We start from the raw sequence: 25,395 nt of genomic DNA on the forward strand, positions 1-25,395 counted from the left end.
ATATAGTACTCCAGTATGGAGCTTCTGACACTGGCCAAAAACACATCTCAAAAGAAAATGGTTTAATAGGCTAATCTATGGCCCATGCCACTCTGATCCCTAGAAGTTAGTATGATGTGTGGTATTTTGAATGTTTTTCTCCAACAGAAGAAGAAGATGATGATAAAGCAAAGGCATAAAAACCTGCCGCATTAAAACTTATGTTTGTAAACTGGACAGATGTCTATTTTCCAGTATTTTTTGAATTCATTCGTGGAAACAAAAATGAACTCTCCACTTTAAATTGTAAATGAAGCCTTTATTTTTATTTTATTTTTTTAAAGCACCAGTGTTACTTAATCTGGAAAACATCTTCAAAAATATTTTCCCCCTGTATTTTCTTTCAAGACTGGTGAGGGGAAGGACAGCTGCAGAAATCCAGAGAGAGATCTTTCTCATTCTTTTGGTATCACGCAGGGATACATGATGTTATGGAATTTAGGTATGGTTGGAAAGCACAATTTCAGCACCTTAAAGGTTTGGACAGCTCCACAGGACTTTAGCTCTATTCATGCATTACTTGCAGTCAGGCGTAAGTGTATGGCGAGAGAGAGGGGAGCACCCGCAGAATCACAGAACTGGAGAGTCATCTAGTCAGTGCAATGTTTTAAGCCCTGCCCCAACATCGTTTTCCCACCACTACCACAACTGTGTACCCTGCATGCTTGTGTGAAATGTAGGTATGGGGGAGAAATTATATTCAATTTGCCTTTATAGGTAAACCAACCTAATTTGCACTTTCCAAAACAATTTTGGTGGCAATTCACACTTCTCCAAATGCCTATATTAGTGAAATTACACAAACTAATATAAACATATACAGAACTGAATTTAAAGCAAGACAAATGAGAAATGAGATTCTCCAAACTCACAAGAGGAAAGCCTAGTTTACAAGCAGAGCCTCCACACAATCAGGACACTTCTTATTTCTGGTCACACAACGGCTGTGCATGTGGGGAGATGTGATGTTGAGGGTGGGGCTAAAGGCATGGACCTGCTCGGTGGTTGCTGCCAATGAGACTGGTGGGGTGAAAGGCTGGGAGACCAGTAGCAGGTAGAGTCCAGACCCAGTGACAGGCAGAGCCACCCACCTGTGTTGGTTGTACACAATATGGGAGGCAAGTTGAGCGCTGGCTGAGGGCAGATTGAGGTTAGTTAGTGAGGCAGGGAATCCTATTGGACCAGCAGCCACTGGCCCTGCTCCTCTCTCTATACACTCATGCTCTACACACAGGTAATAGTGGTTTGTATAACCCAATACAACACAAACACCACAGCAACTAGTTATCCTCTGTTGTTATGCAAACAGTAAAATTCTGCAGTGCCTGTTGCACTCACTGCTACTCCTTGCCTCTTTTCTTAACACCATGCCATGCTGCCTTCTTCCCTCCAAAAGCTAAAATAGTTTTCACTCTATAAGACGCACCAGACCATAAGACAGACCTAGTTTTTGGAGGAGGAAGACAAGAAAAAAAAATATTCTGAATCCCAGAAGCCAGAACAGCAAGAGGGATCGCTGCGCAGCAAAAGCAATGGTCCCTCTTGCTGTTCTGGCTTCTGGGTTAGCTGCACAGCCTGCATTCGCTCCATAAGACCCATTTCCCCTTACTTTTTAGGAGGAAAAAAGTGAGTCTTATAGAGCAAAAAATATGGTATATCTGAGCCTCTTTTTTTTGGAAGTGAGTTACTTCCTTAGGTTTTACATCCTCCAATATTCATCAGGAGATGCCATAAACGTGGCTTAGTCATTCATACAAGAAGAAGATGATGATAATGGTAACAGAGTTTGCTGAAAAATGTTTGCATTTCTTTTTCTGAGCTTTGAAACAGGTCAACAAAAAGTGTTCTAAAACCCCTAAGTGCTCCAGCTTTTTCAAAGTGCCTTGTTTTGAATTTAGATGAAATTTGTGCTGCAATATTTGATCCATATGTAAATAAATTGCCTACTCCACTCCCTTTCATTTGTGCTATGAGGCAAGAGACCGGAGCGTGCCAGCTACAACTGGAATAGTTGGGAAGTCATTAAGGTGGACCCAGCTTCCAAAGCCAGCGAGGCAGACATTACAGTAAAGGGATTATATTTCTGATCAGTTGGAATCATCGCTGTTAAACAGAAGTGGGTTTGAAAGACTGGCTTGCAGGGAATGGAGACTGTGCTCTATTACAAAACTTTGGAGACAGCCTACACAGCTGAAATTAGTAACAGCTCATAAATCTGCGAAGTTGTGAACTTTTCAACCCAGCAGGCAGATAAGCCTTTGAAGTTAGTGTTCTTTCTTTAAATGTGCATACATTGCTCGGCCTTATAAATAGATACAAGTTAGGTGTATGGAATCCACTGATTTGTCCTTGATTTGGGCAGGCTTTCACCACCCCCCCCTTCCGTATCTAGAATAGTCAGCTTGCTTAATTGCAGTATATTGTTGGCCCTTCCTTCCGTTTCCACACAGTATGAGTTAAAAATATTCAAGGGCACGTTCTCTTACTTTAGATCACATCTGCACACAACATTCACGGTCCTAGTCTTGATTATCCTGGTTTACTGCATCAGCCTCCCTATTAATATTTCCAGCTTGCATTTTCCCCCCACATGTTCAGCCATACTCTCAGATACAGCTAGAAGAACTGTGCAGGAGGCTATGTGGGAGAACCTATTTTGAAAACCACAGTGTGCTGTGATTTGTTAAGTAAATATATAAATATGGATTAACAAATTAAAACTGACACAGCTGAGAACCAGGGAGCTTGGAAGTAAGGATGATACCAAACAAAACTTAAAGATGACAAAACAAAAGGTCCTTTTCCTAATCCTTACATGTTAAATAATGAAGCTGAATCCCCACGTTGTTGTTGTTTTTGTGTGTGGAGGGGAACGGACTTTGAAGTGCTCCTGATAGTTTAGATTTAAGCAAGTTCTCAGGCAGGCTAAGGCTGCTCAGTTCTGCAGAATTCTACAAATAGGGCTTCATGGTGAACTCAGACCATGGTGAACTATGGTGGGCAACAACATTAGAAAGGTCCTAGGCATCCTGCTGGCATGTGAATGCTAGATGCATAGTGGTTAGGGCCCAATTTGAACATGGATACATTGTATGGCTGAACAAATGGAAATAGGTTTCCATATCAACCATGGGTTGAAATGGGTCTAGATAATCAGTTTTATTCTAGAAACTCTGGAGCTGAGATACCACTACAAACTCAAGGTATCCTGCCCCCAAATGGCATATTTTAGAATGGTCAGAAACTACTCACACCATAGGTTCCAGAAATACATTTTATAGGCTGGAATGAACTACAGACTCCTTTAAAGGAGTCATTCGCTATTATTCTTTCTTCCTTGGCCAAGCTTCCTTTGGCCATGTATATGGGATGTGACAATGTGTTCTGTGACAGAGTGCAAGTCTGAATTATATGGCTTCAGCAGGCCGGGTCCAGACTTACACACACACACACTTTTACTCTTCATAGATAATGAAGACTGCACTGCACTGCACTGCACTGCAAAGTTAAGCTGAAAATGTCATTTAAACCCCCCAAAACTAATTTACCAGTTTATTTTGGGGAAGCCTGACCACTCACACCCACTTTTTCTCTCATGGTAACCCAAAGGCTTAGCTTCTGTGATGATCTCATGCTACTGTCACTTATCTATCCAAAGCCAATTTGGCCTTATGGAGAGGGAGAAGAGTTCTAGCTTTTAAAGAAAATATCTTTCTTTAAGGATCTGAGAGGCCATTTCTAACAAAACCAACAAAGTTCTATTGTGTCACCTTAAAGACTGTTAGACCTGAAGGTACCAAAAGACTCTTTGCTATTTTTGCTGTAACATATTAACACAACTATTCCTAAGGAAGATTTTTTTTTAAAAAAAAACCACTGATTTCATTTTATTTTACACTTTACTTCAGGTGAACTTTCAGATAAACATAGCAACACTGCTTTAGCTCTCTGTGCTAGCTTGTACTAATTAATTGGTCAATCAATCCAGTTAGTCTGAAATTGCTTTTTTTAATGTCACTGTTCCAATATAGTTACTTTGCAGCTAGACCAAACCAGAAAGGATGCTGGACACAGTGCCAAACCAATATGTTTTGCCACCTGAAGCTAACACCAAAACTCTCTCCCCTCTTCCCACCCATACAGCACTTGGGGCAACACTTTTAAAACTCTTGTTGCACCATTCTGACATAAGTCCCTACCTCCTTCTTCAGTTCCTCATGGTGCAGCCTGAAGCTGATCACCTCACACTGCTGCATAGCAAGGCCAGGCCTGGCTGGACAGCAAAGGATGGACACAGCTTGATGTAGGCACATTTTTATCACTAAATAAATCCTAAACCCATGTACTTGGGAGCATGCCCCTTTAATCACAGCGGGATTTACTTCTGAATAAAAATGCATAACCTACTTGGGCTGCAAGATTCGTGACCATAGCAGCTTTCAAACTATACATTAAAAAAGAGCACACCGTTCGGCATTTAATAAGAACTGAGTCATCTTAGTAGCCAAGCCTCTCCTGCTTGTACACTCAGTGACAGCTACTGGGGAGGGACTGCTAGAACCAGCAAGGACCAGATTCCCCACTTGCCTTGCTGCACCCCCTTAGTATTCACTTTCACTCTCTCTTATATGTTTATGGCAACTGTCCTCTGCCTTTTTGGTGTGAACATCAATGGTTGTGCATGTGTGTGTGTGTGTCTGTGTGTGTGTGTTTTACATGTTAAGATTTTGCTGTTTTGAATTTTTATAAATTGTATTGCATTTTTTTTGCATTTGTGTGCTACTTTCTGCAAGCCATCTTGAGGGCCTCTTGAATTTGTTTGTAGTCTCATGCAGCACAGCCACTTTTATGGTCTACTCTGCTGTGATCCATTGCCTCACCTGCAATAGTCAACAGAACTCCAGGAGTGGGCTTCTACAGGTAGTGGGAGAGGTCAGATGAAGAGAAAGCAGGCAGTGATCAGCGAGGTTGTTGGAGCCCAAGGTCCTTTTCATATGTTGGATGTTACTCCTCTGTGTGTCCACTCATGATGAGGTGGAGGCAGCAATATGGTAGGTAAGCACGGGGCCCTGCTCCCTGAACATTTGGATAATTGGTACCATGTGTATTTAATCTGCTGATGCCCAGCAGCCCTTGGCATGAAGTTGGTTATCATTCTATATTTCAAATCCATAGGAAAAAAGAGAAGTAAGGAGGATTGTGGCGTATCATTTCTTTCCGATTTCAGTCCTCAAGCAGGAGCCTTATTGCGTATGTTGCAAACAAAATCATAGCTGCAATATTCATTAGGAAGGAAAAGAACAAGCCAGCTCCTACAACAATTTTTATAGCCATTTAATGGCGGGATAATGATTTAATTTATCTTTTCTGGAGGCCAGGATTTTTCAATGTCTTTATTGCAGTGTTGACAATGTTGTGATAAATTTACCAGCCCTAGCTAAGCTATTTTACTTCATCACCTAGTAACTGGTAAAATTTTGTTAACAGCCATAATGCAATGCAAGACAGAAAGAAGCTCATTTATCTGCTACGGTCTCATTGTCAACCAACGCTTATGTAGCATTTGAGAATATTCCTGCAGATATAGAACACTGGTGAGTTTGAACTTCAAGGGCAGGGCAATCCAAACTCTGAATCCATGGTGCTGGAGGGGTCTAAATGTGGCAAGGGTATCACTTCACCCAGCCTTGCCCCAGCTCTGGTGGCAGCAGTGAAGTCCTCCCAGTGATGAACACCTCAACACACTTACACCAAATGTGGACAGAAGCTACCACTGGTGGTATTCCTATCATCAGTAGCCAGTAAAAAAAACCTCCTAATTCAGAAACAACCCAGCAACATGGATCCAGGCCTCTTTGCTGCACTAACCTGTAAACCAGCCCAACAAAAGTGCATTTTCCCATGTCCCTCCCACCTTCCACCCTGGCTGGCATCAGCAGCAGGGCTTAGTGGGTGAAGCTCTGGTTGTGCTGCTCCATTAATCCCTGCTGCTTCCAGATCTGGACTGCCGCCTCAGAGTGATTCATGTGCTTATATATTTGCTTACATATTTGTTTCTAAAAATATGCCCACCTGATGTAAGATCTGCTCCCTTAATTGCAACGATAATAGACATTGGGTTTAAATAGATGTAACCTGGACGCATCAACTATGTGTTTGTTGCAGAGGTAAGGTAATCAGGATGGAATGTGTGGCATTATTTCATCTGTTTGAAAGCTATACTGTGTGATATGACACCATCCCCTTCCTGATACAGAAGGCTGCTTCAGTGACATAGTCATACACATAGACTTATATAACTAATTGGAAGCTTGAAAAAAATTAATGAGTTAATTAAAATATGCCAGAGTGAAATGGATGGTGAATGAACCATGTAATTTTGTAGCACCCCATTATGCCTGTTTTGGTTTGACCAACGGCTGATGCAGATGACCTCTAGTTGTGTGGCAGTGTAACATGACATTGTTTCCTTCCCCAAATAAATAACCTAGTCCTCATAAAGAATTGGGCAATTTGATTCATGTAGCTATTTGGTTCATGACAGCAGGTGTGCTTGAAGTGCTCACAATGTAGGCTGCTTCATGATTGTCACTTCTGTGGGATGGTCCTGAAAGCAACGAGTAAATTAAATTCTGGGTTTTGTTTGTGGAAGTAGCAACATTATAGTCAAGTCTGCATGCAGTATTTCATGTTTCATGCACGCCCTCACCCTGGGTTCTGGAGGTTATATGTAGGTATAATGACTAATGTAGCCATAATGAATAATGTAGGTATAATGACTAATAACCATTGATAGCCTTTTACCCAATGGATTTGTCTAATACACTTGTACAATTGTTCAGTTTCATAGGAGTCTGAGGACTCCTATTTTTGGTTATTTCCAAGAATGGGCTCCGTTATCCATATGCAGTCTGAAGGTCTCAAAAGAGAATGACTCTGCATTGATTTGAGGCAGAGTGATAACTGACGAGGTAGCTTTATTTGTATACCAATATGCTAGACTATTTTGTTAATAGAGCATGGAAAATACTTTAAGCTTCTTTGGGGAGGTATGTTCATTAAATTTATCTGTGAGAGCGCTAGCACAGATGTCCCATGGCTAGTAAAAAAAAGGGAGATGGTTCTGAAATAAGAAACCTGTTTTGGTCAGAGAATTTGTTTAAATAAGCTAGTGTTTCAGGGTGTTGTGTGCTAATAGTTACATCGCATTAATGGGTCTTTATAAAAAGACCATGGTCTAAATAACAGAAGACATGGCAGTAATCCTCTGCAGGAGATCACTGAAGTCACCTGCTGCTCCCTGCTCTTGACTTACTTCTGTACTTGCCTACCATCCTTTACAATCACAATTCCTTTTCCCTGCTTACTTCAGTTGTGGCTTTCCTTCTTCCTCTGCACTGTCATTATGCTTCCTGTTAGGTTTGCCGTTTCCACGATTATTCGACAGAGAGTCCTCACTGCTCAGGCATTGAGAGAGGTAACAGTTGTCTTATAGATGCTCTAGAGAGACAGTAATGGAACAGAGCTTGGGTGTCCACACAGCTTAAACTAAATGGGGTCTTATTTTATGACACAGATGTTTTAAAAATAATGCTTATATCAACCATATAAGACTGGTGCATACATTCTCCACTTGTACATTGGATCGGGCAGATTTCAATCTGATTGGCTTGGAGGTTCCAGTCAGTTGGACAGTCACTTCATTCTCAGCCTTGGCCTAAGAGGGTTTCCAGTTCAAGCTCCATATTCCGGTAGGCTTCAAAGATGTAACAGTTTGTGTAAATTCAACTTCAGTTCAGCTTGGTAGTTGGTGTGGTGCAAAATTAACCGATATAAGTGTGGTGTAATGGTTAAGGGCGACAGACTCGTAATCTGGGGAACCGGGTTCGTGTCTCCGCTCCTCCACATGCAGCTGCTGGGTGACCTTGGGCTAGTCACACTTCTCTGAAGTCTCTCAGCCCCACTCACCTCACAGAGTGTTTGTTGTGGGGGAGGAAGGGAAAGGAGAATGTTAGCTGCTTTGAGACTCCTTCGGGTGGTGATAAAGCAGGATATCAAATCCAAACTCCTCCTCCTCTTCCTCCTCTTCTAAAGCTATACTAACTCTGATTAAACTTTGCACAAGCTTGTTTTTAGAGTACTGCAAACTGGATCTAGGTAGAACTGAATCTAAACTTCCATAGGTAAAACTGAAAGAGAGCACTTCCTTTGAAATCAGCAATGCCACACCCCAATATAGAAACTGGGTCAGAAAGAAAAGAACCAGACTCTTAATAACATGCTGGGTGGAGTTTTTCGTTTATTCTTTTTTGACAAAGCATTCTGCATATTAAAGTTAATACAGTTTTCAAATGCCTATTTGCATATCACCTTCTACACTCAAGAAAAGTGAAGAATGACTCATGATCAGCTGCTACCTGATATCTCACTCTCCCTTTGAAACAACTTGGATATTTTTAAGGTTGCTTGGGAAACAGTGTGACAGACTCGATGAGAGAAAATATTGGGGGGGGGGGAATTGTTCTTCCCTTTCTCTGAGAAGTGATTCACATGGATGCTTTTCATGGGCTTGCATGGCTGCTTCAAAGAACATGGACTGACCTTGCCACACTGTTCTTTTATTTCTGTTTTACCAGCTCTTTGACCATATAATAAATTTTGACTCATTGAATTATTAGTTGGGGTTCATCAAGACATTTGAAGCACTTTAGAGGTGCAGTTCTTATCATTGGCCATGATGATGGGAGCTATGTCCAACACCATCTGGGACCCCACATATTTCCCATTACTGCTTTATATGCGAAGACCAAACTCCTTTCTCTGAATCCCCATTCTTACGTATCTAAAGCACTGCAAATTGTGGCCAAAAATGAACTCAGAGCCAGGGCAATTCATACATCTGGTCCCATTCAGCAATGTGCCCAGAAGTATTTCTTATATCTCTTTAAGTTGAGATGCTAGAGACTGAACACTGAGTCTTCTTCTACAAAGCATAAGTTCTACCACCTTCTGTTTAGTATGCCAATCTGTTCCTGCTTCAGTGCTCTTTTTTCCAAATAATAATTAAAAAAAGTCACTGCAGAATCAAAGCCAACCAGAGGACCCATAGAGAATGCAGTGATATCATGGTATTATGTTGGGGTTGCTAACGTGGTGCCTTCCATATGTTTTGGACTACAGCTTTCATAATTCCTGACCATTGCTCATTGTCCACAACATCAGGAGGACATTAGGTTGGCTACCCCTGAGATAAATAAATGCAGCAATATTGTGGTGCTCTGTAGCCAATTCACACACGAGGATGTCACTAATGGCAAACATGTCCTTTATTCTTTCCCTTACTTTGAATGGGGAAGGCACAAGCATATCCTTGATTGCCTAGACAACCAGGCAGGTCTTTCCTGTCTTCATATGCTGCACTGGAGGTTCCACTGCCTGCCAACTGTGCAAAACAAGACTGTTCGTTGCCTTTAACTGCATGGCAGAATGTGGATTAGGACCACAACTTGTCAGTTATGTGTGACTCTGGATGAGGGAGTGTTAGACCCTTTTAAAAAAGGGGGGAGACATTTTTAATAGGTTCCAAACTGTTTATGAAAAGTGCAGTACAAATTCAAAGAGCCTTTTTGTCTATTTTCTTGAGCTGTTTGAGATTCACGGAAGGACTGTCAGAGGGCACCTCTCTTAGTCATCAGTTTCCATTTGGTTTCAAATCAGACACAGACAATCTAGACAACAATAGATCTTACTTTCATCTGCCTTTCAGCTCCAATGGTTATCTAAAGGTAATGACAAGAGATTCTGAATTAGGGATTTCAGGTAATTTTCTGGTTCAACATTGAAAGCACCATAGCCCAAAAAGAGGGGAAGAACAGTATTTCACCAAAGGAAATGTGGCAGAAATCAAAGAGTGAAGACGAGCCTGAAATACCATAATTAACCACAGGCCAAGTAGGAAGAGCAACCGAGGAGGAGCATGCAAGGACACAACATTATTTCAGCCAGTAGTGCCAGATACCATATGGCAACTTTCAAAATCCATAATATGCTATCAGTCCTCCTATACCTGCTGCTTTGTACATTCAAGTCTATGCTGTGCTCTGCAGTCACTAATCTATTAAAATTTAGAGAACATTCAAGCTGGCTTCCTATAGAATGTACAAATGCTACCTACCGCTTAGTCATTATGCCTTTCTTGCTCGTTGAATTTTTTTTCTTCTTAGTTGACAATGACTGCTTGCCTTGAAGGCTGCACAGTCATCTGAAATAGGCTGGAACACTATGCATCTGTCCAAGAAAATAAATAAATCAGAAAAGCTTTATTTTTTATTTTTTTTAGAAGGCTTTGTGCTTGCAACTTGTAAAATGCTTCACTATCTAGAGGCGGTCACATTAATACAGAGGCTGGAGAGAAATCCTTGTAAGAATGGCACAGCACTGAACAATCTCTTAAATTACAGTGTGGTGTTCCAAGAGGCAGTTCAGAAAAATAAAACAATGTCACAGAGCATAACATTCTCCTGGGCATGCGGAGGTTGCAGGAAATTGCTTTGGGCAATGGAGCCAAATCAGTGTTGGAAGGTATTGTTTGCGAGCAGTGTTGCAACCAGTAATTCTAGGTAGCAGACAAATGACTGCAAATCAGAAATGGGCAAGCATCGATGCCCACTGCCTACAATGAAATTGCACTCAAAGACAACAGGCAAACAAACAAGTTTTCTCTCCCTCTCTCTATCCAGATAAAGGACATATCACAAGTATTCTTTTGCTTCTATTTTGCTTCTCATTTTATGGTCCCACACTATACCAAGCATCACTTTGGCAACCCTCTTTTGTAGCTCTGTGTTTGCCACTGTAAGGAAGCAAGGCAATGTACCACCAGTGCAGTCTTTCTGTCAGTGCAAGCTTTTCAGCTTGCAAGATGGAAGGACCCCCCTCCTGCTTTCCCTCTGGGCTGTTCTGTGGGTTCTTCTGCCCCCCCACAAGCCAAATTTGGAGGGTGCATGGGGAAGGAGAGGGGAGAAAGCCCCACAGCATGGGGCAGAATTTTTTGCACTGGCTTCTTCTAGGAGGGCTAATTAGTTGAATCTCACCTTATGCCTTTATTCAGGCACAATGTGTGCCACTGTCTGTCTAGTATCTGTGGAATGGGAGCCTAATAACAGTTCATTTGTCGCCTTGCAGAAACCATAACTAAAAGTCTGGGGTGTGCAATGACCTAAGCTAAAAGGATAAGGTTAAGAAGATGTAAAGAATAGGAGATTCTCCTAGGCGATAGCACTTCACAAATAACCTTGCAAGACTGTAAACTGGGGAATCAGATAAACTGTTCGGTTTTGTACAAGCCCATGATTTTTATCATTTCAGGGTCTTCCTCAAAATAATTAGCAGGAGGCACAGTTATCCTAAGCAGATAATTTGTTGTGCACATTCTCTGACCCCAATCCAAGCCTGCCAGCTGTCCTATTTTGGCCTCTTGGGGGGGGCACACAGGGCAAGGTGAGGTTTCTGTGGGAGCATCCCTGTTATCTGGTCTGCTAGAGGTGCAGGAAACTCATAGCAAACCAGAATGAACTGGAATTTAGGAACAGAAAGTCAGAAGCAATTTCACCTGGACAGAAATTGCCAGAAGTCCAACAGTACTGACATTGATCCAGCATTTGTAGGGAACAGGCCATAGGGTATCTGGGACACATGTTTAGGGCCACACAGGTGGTTGAGTTTCATGTCTGCAAGTAGTTTTTCTCGTTGGACTGGGTTTCTGGTTCATCCTCAGTAGGATCAGACCCATGATTCACATCTAGTATCTCCTCCCCTTTAGGATCTATGACCAATTCACTTGTGAGACCATGACCAACCTTAGTACCCCCAAAAAATTATCTGGCAGTTTATATTAGATGGGTAGCGATTATGAGGTAATCCCCAGGTTTGTTTTCTTAACGTAGCCATTTTAGTTTTAGGGGTTAAAACAAATACCTGGGACCCTTCATGTATCTATTTATTTAATTTCTAATATGACAAAAAAGTGTAATGGTTGATGCTCAGATTCTTGTGAATGCTAACCAGAGAAAAGATGTGATGTGGTTGGTTATGTGTCATTTATGCATAAACAAATAATTTTGCTCCTCCGCAGGACAATTCTTGCAAAATTAACAATTGAGAATTCATTACATTGGACATTGTGGAGTTAACAAGTTATGAGGCTCTGTAATTACCTATTTTTAGATAAGAATCAATCCATCAAGAAAAACTATTCTATCTTTTCCATCTCTTCCATAATTATCATTTACACCATTCTTAGCATTCAATTTAGTCTTCCAGCGACTGCCTTGATTTTGGTAGATTAAAGAAGCTTGATTTAACTGTCATAATAAAAGTGAGTCTTTGAGGTGATAAAATGCACCAGGGAACTGCATTAAAAATGCACCAAAAATTACAGTGACAACTTTAATAGAATAAAGTTCTTAATTAACTCATCTGTGCTAGACATTTTTCGTTTCTCTGCCAATTTACACACTATGGCTTCTGTTTAATTTTGCTTTAGATTAGGTTTGCTGTGGGGAAAATATATAAAACCAACCAATAAACAGAGAAACATTTAAAATTATTCAGTAAAAAAAGTCCATATGGACAAGTTCCAAAGGAATCTTAATTCTCATTCCACACAGAAATTCTCTGCAAAAAAACAAAACAAATTATGCTTCAAGTGCATATTGCATCCATATTTATTAGGAAACAGTCATATAAACCCACACTTTATATGTTTATTACAGCATGATTCTTAACTAATTCATCTTCATAACCCCAAGGAGTGCCACTGTTGTATTAGGTTTTATGTAGCCAAAATGGCATCATCCATGCACATGAGGGAGGTATCAGCAGACTTGGAAGAATACTGACTGATTTCTGTGACTGGTAATCGAAATCCATGGGAGCATACTGGGAATATCTTGGAAAGGGGTTTGGTTTTCTGACTGGAAGCCTGAACAGGAGCACTGCACTGCAACACATTATCAGATCCCACTTGTGAATACGACCATAATATTTGCTGTTCTCATCTCTTACAATTTGATGATAGCTAGGAACCAAATAATTGCTATGCTAGTCCTGTGAGCCAAAGTATATGTATAAGAGGGAGGGACCTTGTCTTCCCCATGCAAAATGGCAATTGGCTTTTGACATAAAGAAGAGATTAAATGGGAGTTTGTGATATGGCACAGTGTGAAGAAGATCAACTTCTTTTTTAAAGTAAGCTAGAACTTTATATGCTGGCTATCCTTTACTCATTTCTTGCTCTACATATTGGAGCAGCCATCTTGAAACAACTTGCTGTAGGGAGTAACTGACAGCTGTTAAGCTAACATGGCCTAAACCCATGCAGCCTTGGATTTTGACCTTGTCAGATTTCATAAAGTATTCATTGTAGGGCCTGAACAGCCTATAGACATGAGCCCTTTAAGAGATGCTGATTTGGGTTTCATGAGAATATCTAGAGGGCATCTCTTATTTTAGATGCAAGGTATATCGGTCTCTTAGAAACCTGTATGACATAAAGGTGAGATATTGAGTATGGAGAGGTGAATGCACAGGAGTTCGTTATACATAAGGCATTATTTATCAAAGCAAATATTTTAAAGGAGTTATTCAATATGTTTCCTCTGCAGACTAGTAACGTACTGGATTTTCTGAGAACAAATTCTGTTTCTGGGTGGATAAACTGCTACTTGATTGACAGCCAAGTGGCTTTGCTCCCTGAATCCGTGATTAATAGTTCAAGACACTTGATTGCATATACATTTGTGTGTGCGCATGCACAAATGTAATTTGGTGAGCAAGGCATATTTCTACCCCATTTTAATTTGATCCACATAGGCAAGAACACTTACAAGCCCGAATATATCCAACACAACATAAACTCTTCTGTTAGATGACAGTTTCAGTTGGGGATGCATTTACAAATCACATGAGTTCATTTTGATTATGTTACATACCCATTCTAAGGTCTATTGAACCTTCTCAGGAGAAAAAAACAACACCTCCTATATGTTACACACTAGTGTGCTTCAGGTGGCATTTTTTTTTATAATTTAGCTTTTCCTTTTTTAAGTAGAATTTCATCTGACTTTTTTTTGCTATGGTTGGTCTAAGATCTTTGTTGTTGTTTAGTCGTGTCCAACTCTTTGTGACCCCATGGACCAGAGCACGCCAGGCACTTCTGTCTTCCGCTGCCTCCCGCAGTTTGGTCAAACTAAGATCTTTAGCCAGTCCTTATTCAGCTTTCCTCCAGAGGTGCACAGGGGCCTCCTTCCCAAAGCCTAGTAAACGCTGGGCTTTGGGAAGAAGGAAGGAGGGCTCTAGGACACTGCCAGAGCCTCACACCTCCTTCCCAAAGCCTAGTGCCTAGCTGATAAGTACATCCTAGAATTCAGGAGGGCTAGGAAACTAGCCCAGAATAAGAGAGCAAAATATGGGAATCCAGTGTAACTAATTTTATTAAATTTATACAGTGCCTTTCATCCAAAGATCACAGTAAGGTTTATGGTCTAAAAGTACAAAATACATAAGAGAATAACAACCAAAATACAAACAAACAATAACGCACACACACTGGCATAAAGTATGCCAGACCCAGACTTTGATCAGGAGCGGTGATACTGCCAATTGAGCCTACCTCAACCCAGCAGAGGGGGAAGAAGCCTTTAAAATAGTTTAACTTACACCACTCTTTTTTTTACTTATGCAAGTTCTACCAGGTTGCCAGATCATGTGACAGAGCTGAATGGAGTTAGGACTCAACATAGGTCTGCCTCCCTTGCCTGGTCCTTCCCTAGACACTTCCACAGAATACCCATTTTTTAAGGACTTGACTTGCTTGACCCAGCTGGCTGAGCTGGGATGGGTAAGTTATGCTAGTGTGTCTTGGGCTGAGCCAGGGTTGGCTACTTAAGTCAGCGTAGCCCAACTGTCTCCCTCTTGTTCTTTCTCCACAAGTTGGCTCTCAGTCCAGCTCAGTCCATTCATCCATGGCAAAGTCATGTTCCCAAGGCCCACTGAGCAAAAGCAGTTGCTGGGTCCAAAGAAAAACAAACTTTATCTCTCCCACTTCTTTACCAGTTGACTGCAATAGTAGTCTGTTGTTGTTGCTTGCTTGCTTGCTTGCTTTTGGACGGATGGTTACCAGGGAGTAGGCTCCAGTCATTTATTTCATATTCTCAGTCAAACAAACAAACAAATATATACAGGACATTCTAAAACCTATCATATTTGGATCCAGGGCAGCATCCATCTGGATCCAGCCTGTCTCTTAGCGTAGACCCAGATCATCGAGCCTGAGCTTCCACCAGCCATCATATTGGCAGGATTGGCAGCAAACCTGATGGAGGATATTATTATTATTATACATTTTTCTTTAAGAAGTAATATAATAAATGATCAGATGCATATATCTTAGCCTTATAATATTGACAAACTGTGCCATAGTGACATCTGCTGGAGGACACTACAGCTGTTATGAGATGTGACAGGATAGATTGGTTTCCTCTGATGAAACTGCAAAGATCTGGAAACGACAGAGAAGGAACCAATTGTGAAGCTGGAAATTAGACCTTTGGAAATGTGATTCCTTTGTGTCGTGATTCTTTTCTCTGCAGTGCCTAAGGCAGAATCATGAATATCAGTAGCCTAGCGTTTAAAATGTCATATAACTTAATACCCTTAGTAGTAAATATCTGTTGCACGTTAAAGCCCAAAGCACTTTAAGCAACCATGAGAATGAGAGCCACGAAAATAGGACTTATATATCTTTATTAGAATTTGAAATGGTTTACTGTACCTACACGGTAAGCAAAATGATCATTTGCATACAAATTGTGTGACATTTATTTATTCATACAATTTATATACTATTTATATTTAAACAAAAAACGGCTTACCACTGGTTTATATTTAAGTTTCCATTTTACGTATAGTAGATGTGTTTGCACAGCAATTAGAAAACATTTTAAAAAATAAGATGGCAAGTTGGCCTCTTGTACTCTGTGCTGAATTGGCTGCCCTGAATTATGGTAGCTGTCCCGAATTGCACTCAGCAATAGAACCTTCTTCTTCTCCTGAAAGATTGTGTGAGGAAAGTCTCACTTTGGTTTTATGTTTTGTCTAGCAGGCTGTTCTTTGGGGATGTTTCAGGCTAAATGGTTTAGTGTCTCTATGCTACCTGTGAGTACAGCCAGGGACAGATAGTGCTGGGAATTTAAATGACTTGGACAATTCAGAAGCAATTGGGTCTGTCTGCCAAAGAGACTCGAGCCGCAGGGGAAAGTAGTAACTATAAAGTCAGGCAATTTTCACAATATTGTTTGGGGAAATGGATTTTCACTCCCCACCCTTCCCTTTATGTATCACTCCAACGCTTTAACACCATCCCCGTTGAGCAGAGGCTCCACATGGCTGTATCTCGCATGTTTGCTGTGCTATTAATAAGCTTAAGGTTAATGTCCAAATGTGTCCCCGTTGCAGTGGACAGGCCATTAGAGCAGGTCTGACCTAGTGTTGGAAAGAAACAGGGGAGGGGAGAATAGTAGGAAAGTTTATCAGATGCCATCTTCTATCAAAATAAAGAACAGGTTTTCTGGAGGAGGAATGCATAATTTGTGCACAGTGCTCATGTCTGTGCAATTCTGACACACACATGCTGAAAACATAAAGCATATATTAGATTTTAAATTAGTTAGTTGATGTTCATGAGACAAAATTTGTTTTGTAACAGTTAAGACCAAAGGCATCTCTGATTGATTGACTGATTGATTGATTGATTGACTGACTGATTGAGTTTTGCATCTCAGTTTTTCTTCAAGGTCAGGCCAACATACATGATTCACTACCCTCTCACTTCAGCCTCAAAACCATCCTGTGAGGCAGTGGCTACCCCAACGTCACTTAGGGAGTTTCACATTTAGTAGAGATTTGAACCTGGCTGTCCTTTGTTTTAGTTGGACAATCTGCGGCTACACTGAATATTTAAGAATTCAGAACAATCTGTTGTTGATCAGAGTGAGCCTGAGGGCGCATACACATCAACCTCTCACCTCCACCATTCCCACAGAACCCTAAACTAGGTGTTAACATTAGAAAGCAGTGTGAAAGATGGGCATCAGATCTTATTACCTACCACCACCAGTCCTCATGTGCTTTTTTTTTTTTTTTTTTTTTTGCAGTAGCAGAAAGTAAGTATACCACTCCAAAGTTCAATAGAGATCGCAATGCAGAATTGGAAGCAAACTCCATGCATGAGGTTTTTTTTTTCTTTTGAATCATCTTTAACTTTACCTTTCTTTACAGCATCATGCCACCTCTCTCTCTCTCTCTCTCTCTCTCTCTCTCCCTCCTTCTCCCTCTCCCTCCCCCTCATCTGTTGACAAGCACGTTCCTTCTCATGTTGTTATCACCTCTCAGGAAACCTTTCTTAAGCTATAGTGAAATCCAGCCAAAGGTGAAATTGTGGTAGGTTCCATCTGCGTACAACTTGCCAAAGCCTTATGTGTGATGGCCGCACCCCAGAACCTGCTATGTCTTTTGCTATGTTTTGCTGAATCTTCTCCAAATGCAGCTCGCCTGCAGTGCACAGATCCATCTCTCTTTACAGGCCTTGGGTTCACACCCCTCTCAATTATTATGTGAGGGTAACAGGGATGGACTCATTCCACGCCATGAAGTATTTTAGGTGAAAAGCCAAAGTCCAAGCAATGCTTCTACACACTTGGAAGGCAGTCTAGATTTTGGGAAACCTCATAAGGTCTGGGATATTTAATGGAAATCTAATTCTGGATTCAGATTTTCAGATTTATCTGCATTTTTCTTCCTTTCCCTCCACTTTTAATCATTTATACTGCCTTGTTGATTTATAGGGTACCCTAATATTCCTGAATTATTAATCTTCACAGTGCCAGGATGGACTAGCTGAGAATTTCTGAGGTAGGTTAGGCCGATCTGATTACTTGCATATGAACATCCAGATATCTTCATGGCTGAGTGGAAATTTGGATCCATTTTCCCCAGAGTTAAAACCACATCCACTGGACCACACGGGACAAATGAAGTCTTCATCTAACCACTATTTCCCCCCCAGTATTCTTTCTTGCACTAATTTACAGATTTTAGCATCTTGTCTTCTTTCTTTCTATTAACAGGTAACCTCTGCATTGCTCAGTCATTGAAAATCCCTCAGGATCGCAAAGACAAGACCTACGAATTTGATAAAATTATCAAGCTTCTCCTAGATACTCCCAGAGCCAGGGCTATCATTGTATTTGCCTACGATGAGGATATAAAGTAAGGATGACTGGAGAAATTAACTTGTTTACACATAATGGCTTTGTGGATTAGCAAGAAAATATAGAAAAACATTTCAAAACCATATATACATAGAACAGAATGTGCAACTCAAAGTAGTAGTGGAAGTTTTTGCGAGCTACATCGGTTTTGTGTATTAAAATTTCTGTGCATTACATGAACAATAGATGTTGATACACAATTGTTCCTGGACTGTACCACTTCAGACTGAAGGAGGGGGATTATATGGCTGAATTCTTCCCCATAGGAAAATTCCCTCCCCATACAAAACTGGTACACTAGCAGAAAATGCTAGCAGGAAACACTCAGTAGAACTTTTCTCCATGGCCTCTAGTATACTATGTACATAGAGTGATTATCTACCTATCTATCAATCTGTCCATCAAAACATATTTATAGTTAATATACAGTTGTGTGATTGCTTGTCTGCAGTCTGAAGTGGTAAATTCCAAGAACCTTTGTCCTACATCATATGCGTGAACTAGACCTCATTTGCTTTCATGTACAACTAAAGGGATGGTAAGAGCCAAAGGAATTAGCTGGTAGTGCAATCTGCATCTCAGATCACTTGCTTGCAATCCAAATATTTTGTACTTTACAGCAAAGGTCCTTTGTAGCTAATTATATTGCCCTTTGCAGAATTCAGTTGCTTTGCAATTCAGTTGCAAAGTAGCTAAACTGCAAGGCCTTTGGTCTGGGAACTTGATGCTTTGACATTCAGCCTTGCCAGACCAGAGGTGCAAAATCAAGGCAGAATTCACTAAGAGCTCAGTTACTATGAAAATTCATTAAATGTAGACTTTTTACAGTCAGAGTTGTTTGATAGTCAAGATCAAAGCTATTGCAAGCAGATTTGTAAAAGATGTTTAGCTAAAATAGGGCTGCCATACGTCTGGATTTTTCTGGACATTACTGGGATTTCAAAGGGGGGGATTTCCAAAAGGGGCGCTTTGTCCTGGATCTTAGGCAGGTCAATCGAAAATTTGCAGGTTTTTTAGCATCAACAATTTGTAAAAAAAAAAAAAAAAAAAAGCTCAACAACTGGTTTTTACTTTTTGAATTATAGCAACCCTAAGCTAAAACTTGCCAAACAATAAAGAGAGAAAATGCTTGATGTAAACATTATGATCAAAATCATCTGAAGATTGAGATTAATTGGGAGGGGGAGCAGAGGAGGGCAGACCCTTCTTGCAAAGTGTCTATGCCATGGGTAGGCAAACTAAGGCCCAGGGGCCAGATCTGGCCCAATCGCCTTCTAAATTCGTCGGTCTGGGAATAAACGTGTTTTTACATGAGTAGAATGTATTCTTTTATTTAAAACGCATCTCTGGGTTATTTGTGCGGCCTGCCTGGTGTTTTTACATGAGTAGAATGTGTGCTTTTATTTAAAATGCATCTATGGATTATTTGTGGGGCATAGGAATTCGTTCATTTATTTATTTATTCAAAATATAGTCCGGCCCCCCACAAGGTCTGAGGGACAGTGGACCGGCCCCCTGCTGAAAAAGTTTGCTGACCCCTGGCAACACCAACACAGTAGTAGTTCCTTAGATGAAAAAGCTCCATCTTGCCTCTGTTTTTAAATAAAAAAGCTGTATTGATTTAAGTTACCATTTTATCTGGAGACTGTGTTGCATTGATTTAATTTTAACCAAGATGAGAGCTGATTAAGAAACCAATAACCCCCCAAAGTCTTAGACAATTACTGAGCAATTTGTGGGATAGAAAATGCAAGATACATAAACCACTAAATTATTCAATCAGTACTTAGGCTGAACATTTTCACAATCTTTGGGATGGGAAGATAACGGCTACAATTGTTGTCGACTGAGAACCACCTTATAGAATGATTGTCACATGGTTTAGAATGACTTGTTTTCAATTATTTGAAAAATATAAGCAACGTTTCAGAAGACAAATGAAACAGAGGAAGAAAAAAATGAAGGAAATAAGGAGTAAGGAGTCTGAGAGAAGAAAGGAGAAAGAGAAAGAGAATAGGCATAGAATAGAGATGCTTATGACTTGAACCTGCAGAGGTGAAGGTTTGCATGCCATTTTTTTAAAAAAGCAAGCAAATAGTTAATGGAGATCTGCTGTCATTACTCTCAACACAGCCCACTTTTCATTGGCTGCTGCCAAGGCCGGAGCTAAGCTGGTAAGAGGAACATCTTCCATTGTCCTGACCAGAGAAGGCTGTTGATTGGATGTGGTGGGATACACTTCACAGGTTGAGGGTTGAAAGGGCATGCAAATATTCAAACTGACTGAAAGGGAGACAGCTGGGGTGGTGTCATTGAACATGCAGGTACACAGTGGGCAGACACCAGAGGAGGAGGAGGGCAATAAGAAAGAGAGGCAAATCAGCTGCTTCTCCTAACCTGCAGCTTGAGGCAACTGCCTCACCTTGCTTCATCGCTGGGCCAACTCTGCTGCTCAGGTCCCTCTGTGAAAGTTGTTCCACCTTGAAGGGAAACCCACACAACTTCAGTTCTAGCTTTCAGCTCAACAGATTCCGAATAGCACCTGTTTGCCACAATTGCTTGCTATTAAGGAATCAGAGGAACCATGGGCATCCAAGAATTGTTGGGCTTTGGAGCTGTTAAAATAAACTATTGTACAGGTAATTTCAGGTAAAACAGAAGATAAGTGACATTAGAAATGAAACACTCCAAAGCAAAGCCAATTCCATTGAAGAAAGCCTGAAACCTGATTAAAAACTACTGTCTCTCTCTCTCTCTCTTTTATGAAATGATACCATTAAGGGGAAGAACTAAGGCACTGTTATTCAGTAATATGTTCAGATTATCCTCTTCCAGACTGCGCTTTGCAATATAATGAAGTAACAAAAGACCAACAATTACAGAACCTGAAACTATTATTGGAACTATGCAAGGTTTCTGGTAAAATCTGATAATGACAATTCTGTTGTTGTTGTTGTTGTTGTTATACAGTGGTACCTCGGGATACATACGCTTCAGGTTACACATTCTGCTAACCCAGAAATAGTGCTTCAGGTTAAGAACTTTGCTTCAGGATAAGAACAGAAATCGGGCTCCAGCAGCGCGGCAGCAGCAGGAGGCCCCATTAGCTAAAGTGGTGCTTCAGGTTAAGAACAGTTTCAGGATAAGAACGGACCTCCGGAACGAATGAAGTACTTAACCCGAGGTACCACTGTATAACAATTCAGTAGAATATATGAAATGAAATAAGGGCGGGGGGGAGTACCAAAAAGCAAAACGAAAACGTTACCCCAAGATTCACAGCCATTACTGCATAATATAAAATAGATTTTCAGTAGACTACACATTGAAATAGATGTTGCACAAAAACCCTGAACACACACAATGCTGTCTAAGTGTTGTTCTTGTTGCCAATATCACAGTGTCCACTCATAGCCACCCAGAGTGGCTGGGGAGACCCAGCCAGATGGGCGAAGTACAAATAATAAATTTTTATTATTATTATAATATTATTATTCCTCTGCACTTTGTGATTGATTTATTAGTTTATATAACAGGAGGAGGCAATATTGTGCCCTCCAGATGTTGTTGGACTGTTGCTGCAGGGCCTATGGTCAGGGATGGTGAGAGTTGGAGTCCAAGAGCATCTGGAGGGCACAAAATTGGCTCCCCTGCAGTATAACATTGCAAAGGCACTATGCAAGGCCAGCCCGCAGGATCTATTCTAGCAAAAACACTTTAGCGAAACGTTGTCCACAACCCTGGCTCTGGATTTTCCACAAACACAAAAGCCTCGGTTTTTTCTTTCCTTTTTTAAAAAGGGAAATCAGCCTCAATGTAGTGTCAAGCTGTAGCTTAAAGATTTATTTTAACATTTATTTTTAATATATTGGATCAAGTTGCCATGTATGGTCAAAACATGAATTTGTTGCCCTCAGATTCACCCTGTCCCATCTTCCCTTCCTCAGCAGCTCCTTTGTTCAGACAACTGCTTGTTTTGTGGATATTACATGAAGCCGAATTTTGTCTCTGCATATCACTTAATTAAGAAAATTAATAAGCAAGAGAAATATTGTAACAGTAACATCAGGCAGCTGCTGGTTTCTGTATATGGTTGGTGGGTGATTTGCAGGTTCTGCATGGCTTCCTTTTATATTGCTTAGCTGATCACTTAAATAATTCCATGTGGTGTCCTTCTGAATGCCATTGTCACCAACAAGCCTAAAGTGCCTTCTTTATTCCATGGAGGCATATAGGCAAATAGGCAAGGAGGTCCAGAAATGCAGTGATATCCTTCTTCTCTGAATCAGTGGCTGGAATCCAATGTAGAACAAAGGAAATCATTCCATCAGTGCAAGGCTTCTTTTCTAGTGCAGTGGAATGTTCTCCTGCTCTCCTCCACCCCACCTGTGTGCCTCCTAAAGCTGTTTTAGAGGTTCCCCCAACCCCCTGGAACAGATTTGGAGAGGGTGCAGAACATGCAGAGGAAGGAGTGGGGAGTCCATTTGCACAGGTGGAAATCCTTGCACTGATAGGGTGGTTAGTAGAATACATCCCCAATATATATGCTGGAATCCAATAACAGATATTGAAGAATTTAGTATTGCTAAAATGAGACATAGTTTGATAGCATCCTTGTTTCAATCACCAGAGGCATTCATGCATGGGAAATATATCTCAGCAATATCCAGGGCACATGCATACATGTTAAACCCAGGCTGGACTCTACACATCTGCAATTCCAGTTAGGTATGGTCTCAAATGTTGGGAGTGATGCCAATAACCAAAGGTTCCCCCAGGCAACACATTGCTCATACGCTTTCAGTAAATGATGCTTGTAATTCCTATGTTAGAACTATAGCTCAGAAGTGAAGAAAGGGATGTCCTATGCTGGCATGCCTTTCCATTGACATGAGTGCCTATTCAGCATGAGTTATGGATGCCAAAGGGTGATTTTGTAAGAATGATTTGTGGATGGGAGCAACAGCATCTAAGGAGTCTGGTAGGGCTCGTACCAGTGTTTTGCCTCATTGTGCCATCCTTGGTGCCATTTGCAGTCGGGCTGTGGGACTGGTGCAAGCAGAATTATATATATGATGAACTTTGTTAAATCCTTTGCTGATGCAAGAACCACCATCCTATTTTGTTCCTGCCAATCAGCTGAAGCCATGCTATTCTCCCTGTCTCCCCACAGTGAAAAACCTTCCATTCTAGCAGGTTTCTCACTTATTAGTTTTAAACACACATTTTAAAGACTGAGAAAACTATGGTAAGGAAGTGTGCTGAAAGTGTAATGAATGGATAAATGTCCATGGGCAGAAACTGCATGCTGATTTTGAAATATATAATGAGGTAATCCCTGTGGATATTCAGTTTTGGGGAGGCCAGAAATTTCATGAATTCTTATTTCACAAGTTAGTTGAATGCTGAAATTGTCCATCACTCTTCGCTTAAAGACACAGACCTGTTTATTTTACGAGAGTGTCTGTGCGCTTATGCACATCATTCCTGTTGTGAAAAAAACGTGTTGTCGTTTCATTAGTTTGCAGGAGCCTCTTCCGGCATTCCTTGAGCCACACAATTAATATTGCATAGAAGAGGGAGTGGGGATGAATATGCTTGTTGTTAAATTGTGGGTGAGCATATCAGACGACACAGCGATTCTTCAAACAGCTCTTGTTTATTCACAGGCCAGGACAGAACTGAACTGAAGGGTTCAGTCAGCCTGCTTATATAGAGCTCCAGTACAACCTTACTGTAACAACTTTCTAAAACTATCCAATCACTGAACATCACTTTCGATTCCTTATTTGCATAACTACCTACAGTATCCCCCTGCTGGCCCAGGGTGAGAACTTCAGTACATAACACTTGTCCCATCCCTCTGTTGCTGTTCCTCTTGCCCTCCATGAGTTGGTGAGATAGTGACTGCACTGGGAGCCTGTTCTAATCCATGTAGGATCGTCACACATTTTAGAATGCTAATTTTCTATGCGGTGCTTGAGCACGCTCATTCTCCCTTCCTCGCATGTACAATGTTAATTGCACGGAAAAAGCCTGAAGAAGGCTAGGACGTTAGGCTATCGCTTATAATTACGTCTTGCTTTTCTGTGCTCTTTATTGATATTGCTTTAGTGCTGGGGTATTGCTCAAAGACTGAGCTATTGCGCTCCATCCTTGTTCCGTGCAATTAGCTTGATTCTGCAGCATCTTGTGTAATGTCATCGCTTTTCTTTTCTCTGTTTCACCAGTCAACCAACTGTTTGGAAAGTTGTGGCAATATTTGAACACTTGTCTGATATAGTAATTGTGCCCCTTTTTTTTGCTTTAGGAAATGAAAACCATGGGCATTCATTGCAACCCTCCTATTACGGAGGAGAAGTGGCCTTTCCAAGTGCAATCATATCCATACTTGCTTAACCATTAGGAAGGAAAATAAGATAGGGGTATTTTCTTCAGTATGAAATGTACTGTAGCTAAATGCCCATAGACCTTTTTGTATAGATTATTCTACAGGGAAGTAATTAGCACTGAAATTACCATGGCGATAGAATGTGGAGTGAAATGTGTTGTAAAATCAAGATAAAAATAAATTTCCAGGAGAAGTAATTCTACATTTTGCATTTAAGAAGGCATAAACTATACTATATATCACATTCATTGAAGCTTTAATTATGTTAGGATTGCCATCTTTCAAAAAGTAAAAGCCAGGACAAGCAAAAATGGTTGAGCAATTTTGTTGAACAAAATCCGGATGTATGGCAGCCCTGGGTTATGTTGTTGCCCTTGGGTGTCAAACAAACTAAAGGGTTAAGAGATTTACAGTACAATCTTCTGCTTGTATGTTCAAAATGTTTTGGATCCCTCTTTGTTCCTTCAGATAGAAGGTCAGATCATCTCAAACTGATTTGGGCAACACTTAGTCTGCCTTAGATTTGAAAAGCCTGAAACTACAGATGTCTCCCCATTGCCTTTCCTTCTGAGGCGCAGCTTAAGACAGCTTTCTATATTCAAGCCTTTAAGGGGCAGAGGATACAAGCCTCATGCT

At 40.8% G+C, this 25,395-nt stretch overlaps 1 protein-coding gene across 3 annotated transcripts in view; it reads left to right on the forward strand.

The window, feature by feature from the left end:
• The window catches only part of GRM7 (glutamate metabotropic receptor 7), a 399,167-nt gene that overhangs the window by 173,181 nt on the left and 200,591 nt on the right, over nt 1-25,395 (forward strand). For all 3 annotated transcript variants that reach the window (XM_083424909.1, XM_083424907.1, XM_083424908.1), the window contains exon 3: nt 18,225-18,366. In XM_083424909.1, the coding sequence (XP_083281035.1) occupies nt 18,225-18,366 (142 nt within the window). The remainder of the gene's footprint in view (nt 1-18,224; nt 18,367-25,395) is intronic.

The sequence above is a fragment of the Podarcis tiliguerta genome, assembly GCF_965153285.1.
Source record: "Podarcis tiliguerta genome assembly, chromosome: 2".
Taxonomy (NCBI): domain Eukaryota; kingdom Metazoa; phylum Chordata; class Lepidosauria; order Squamata; family Lacertidae; genus Podarcis; species Podarcis tiliguerta.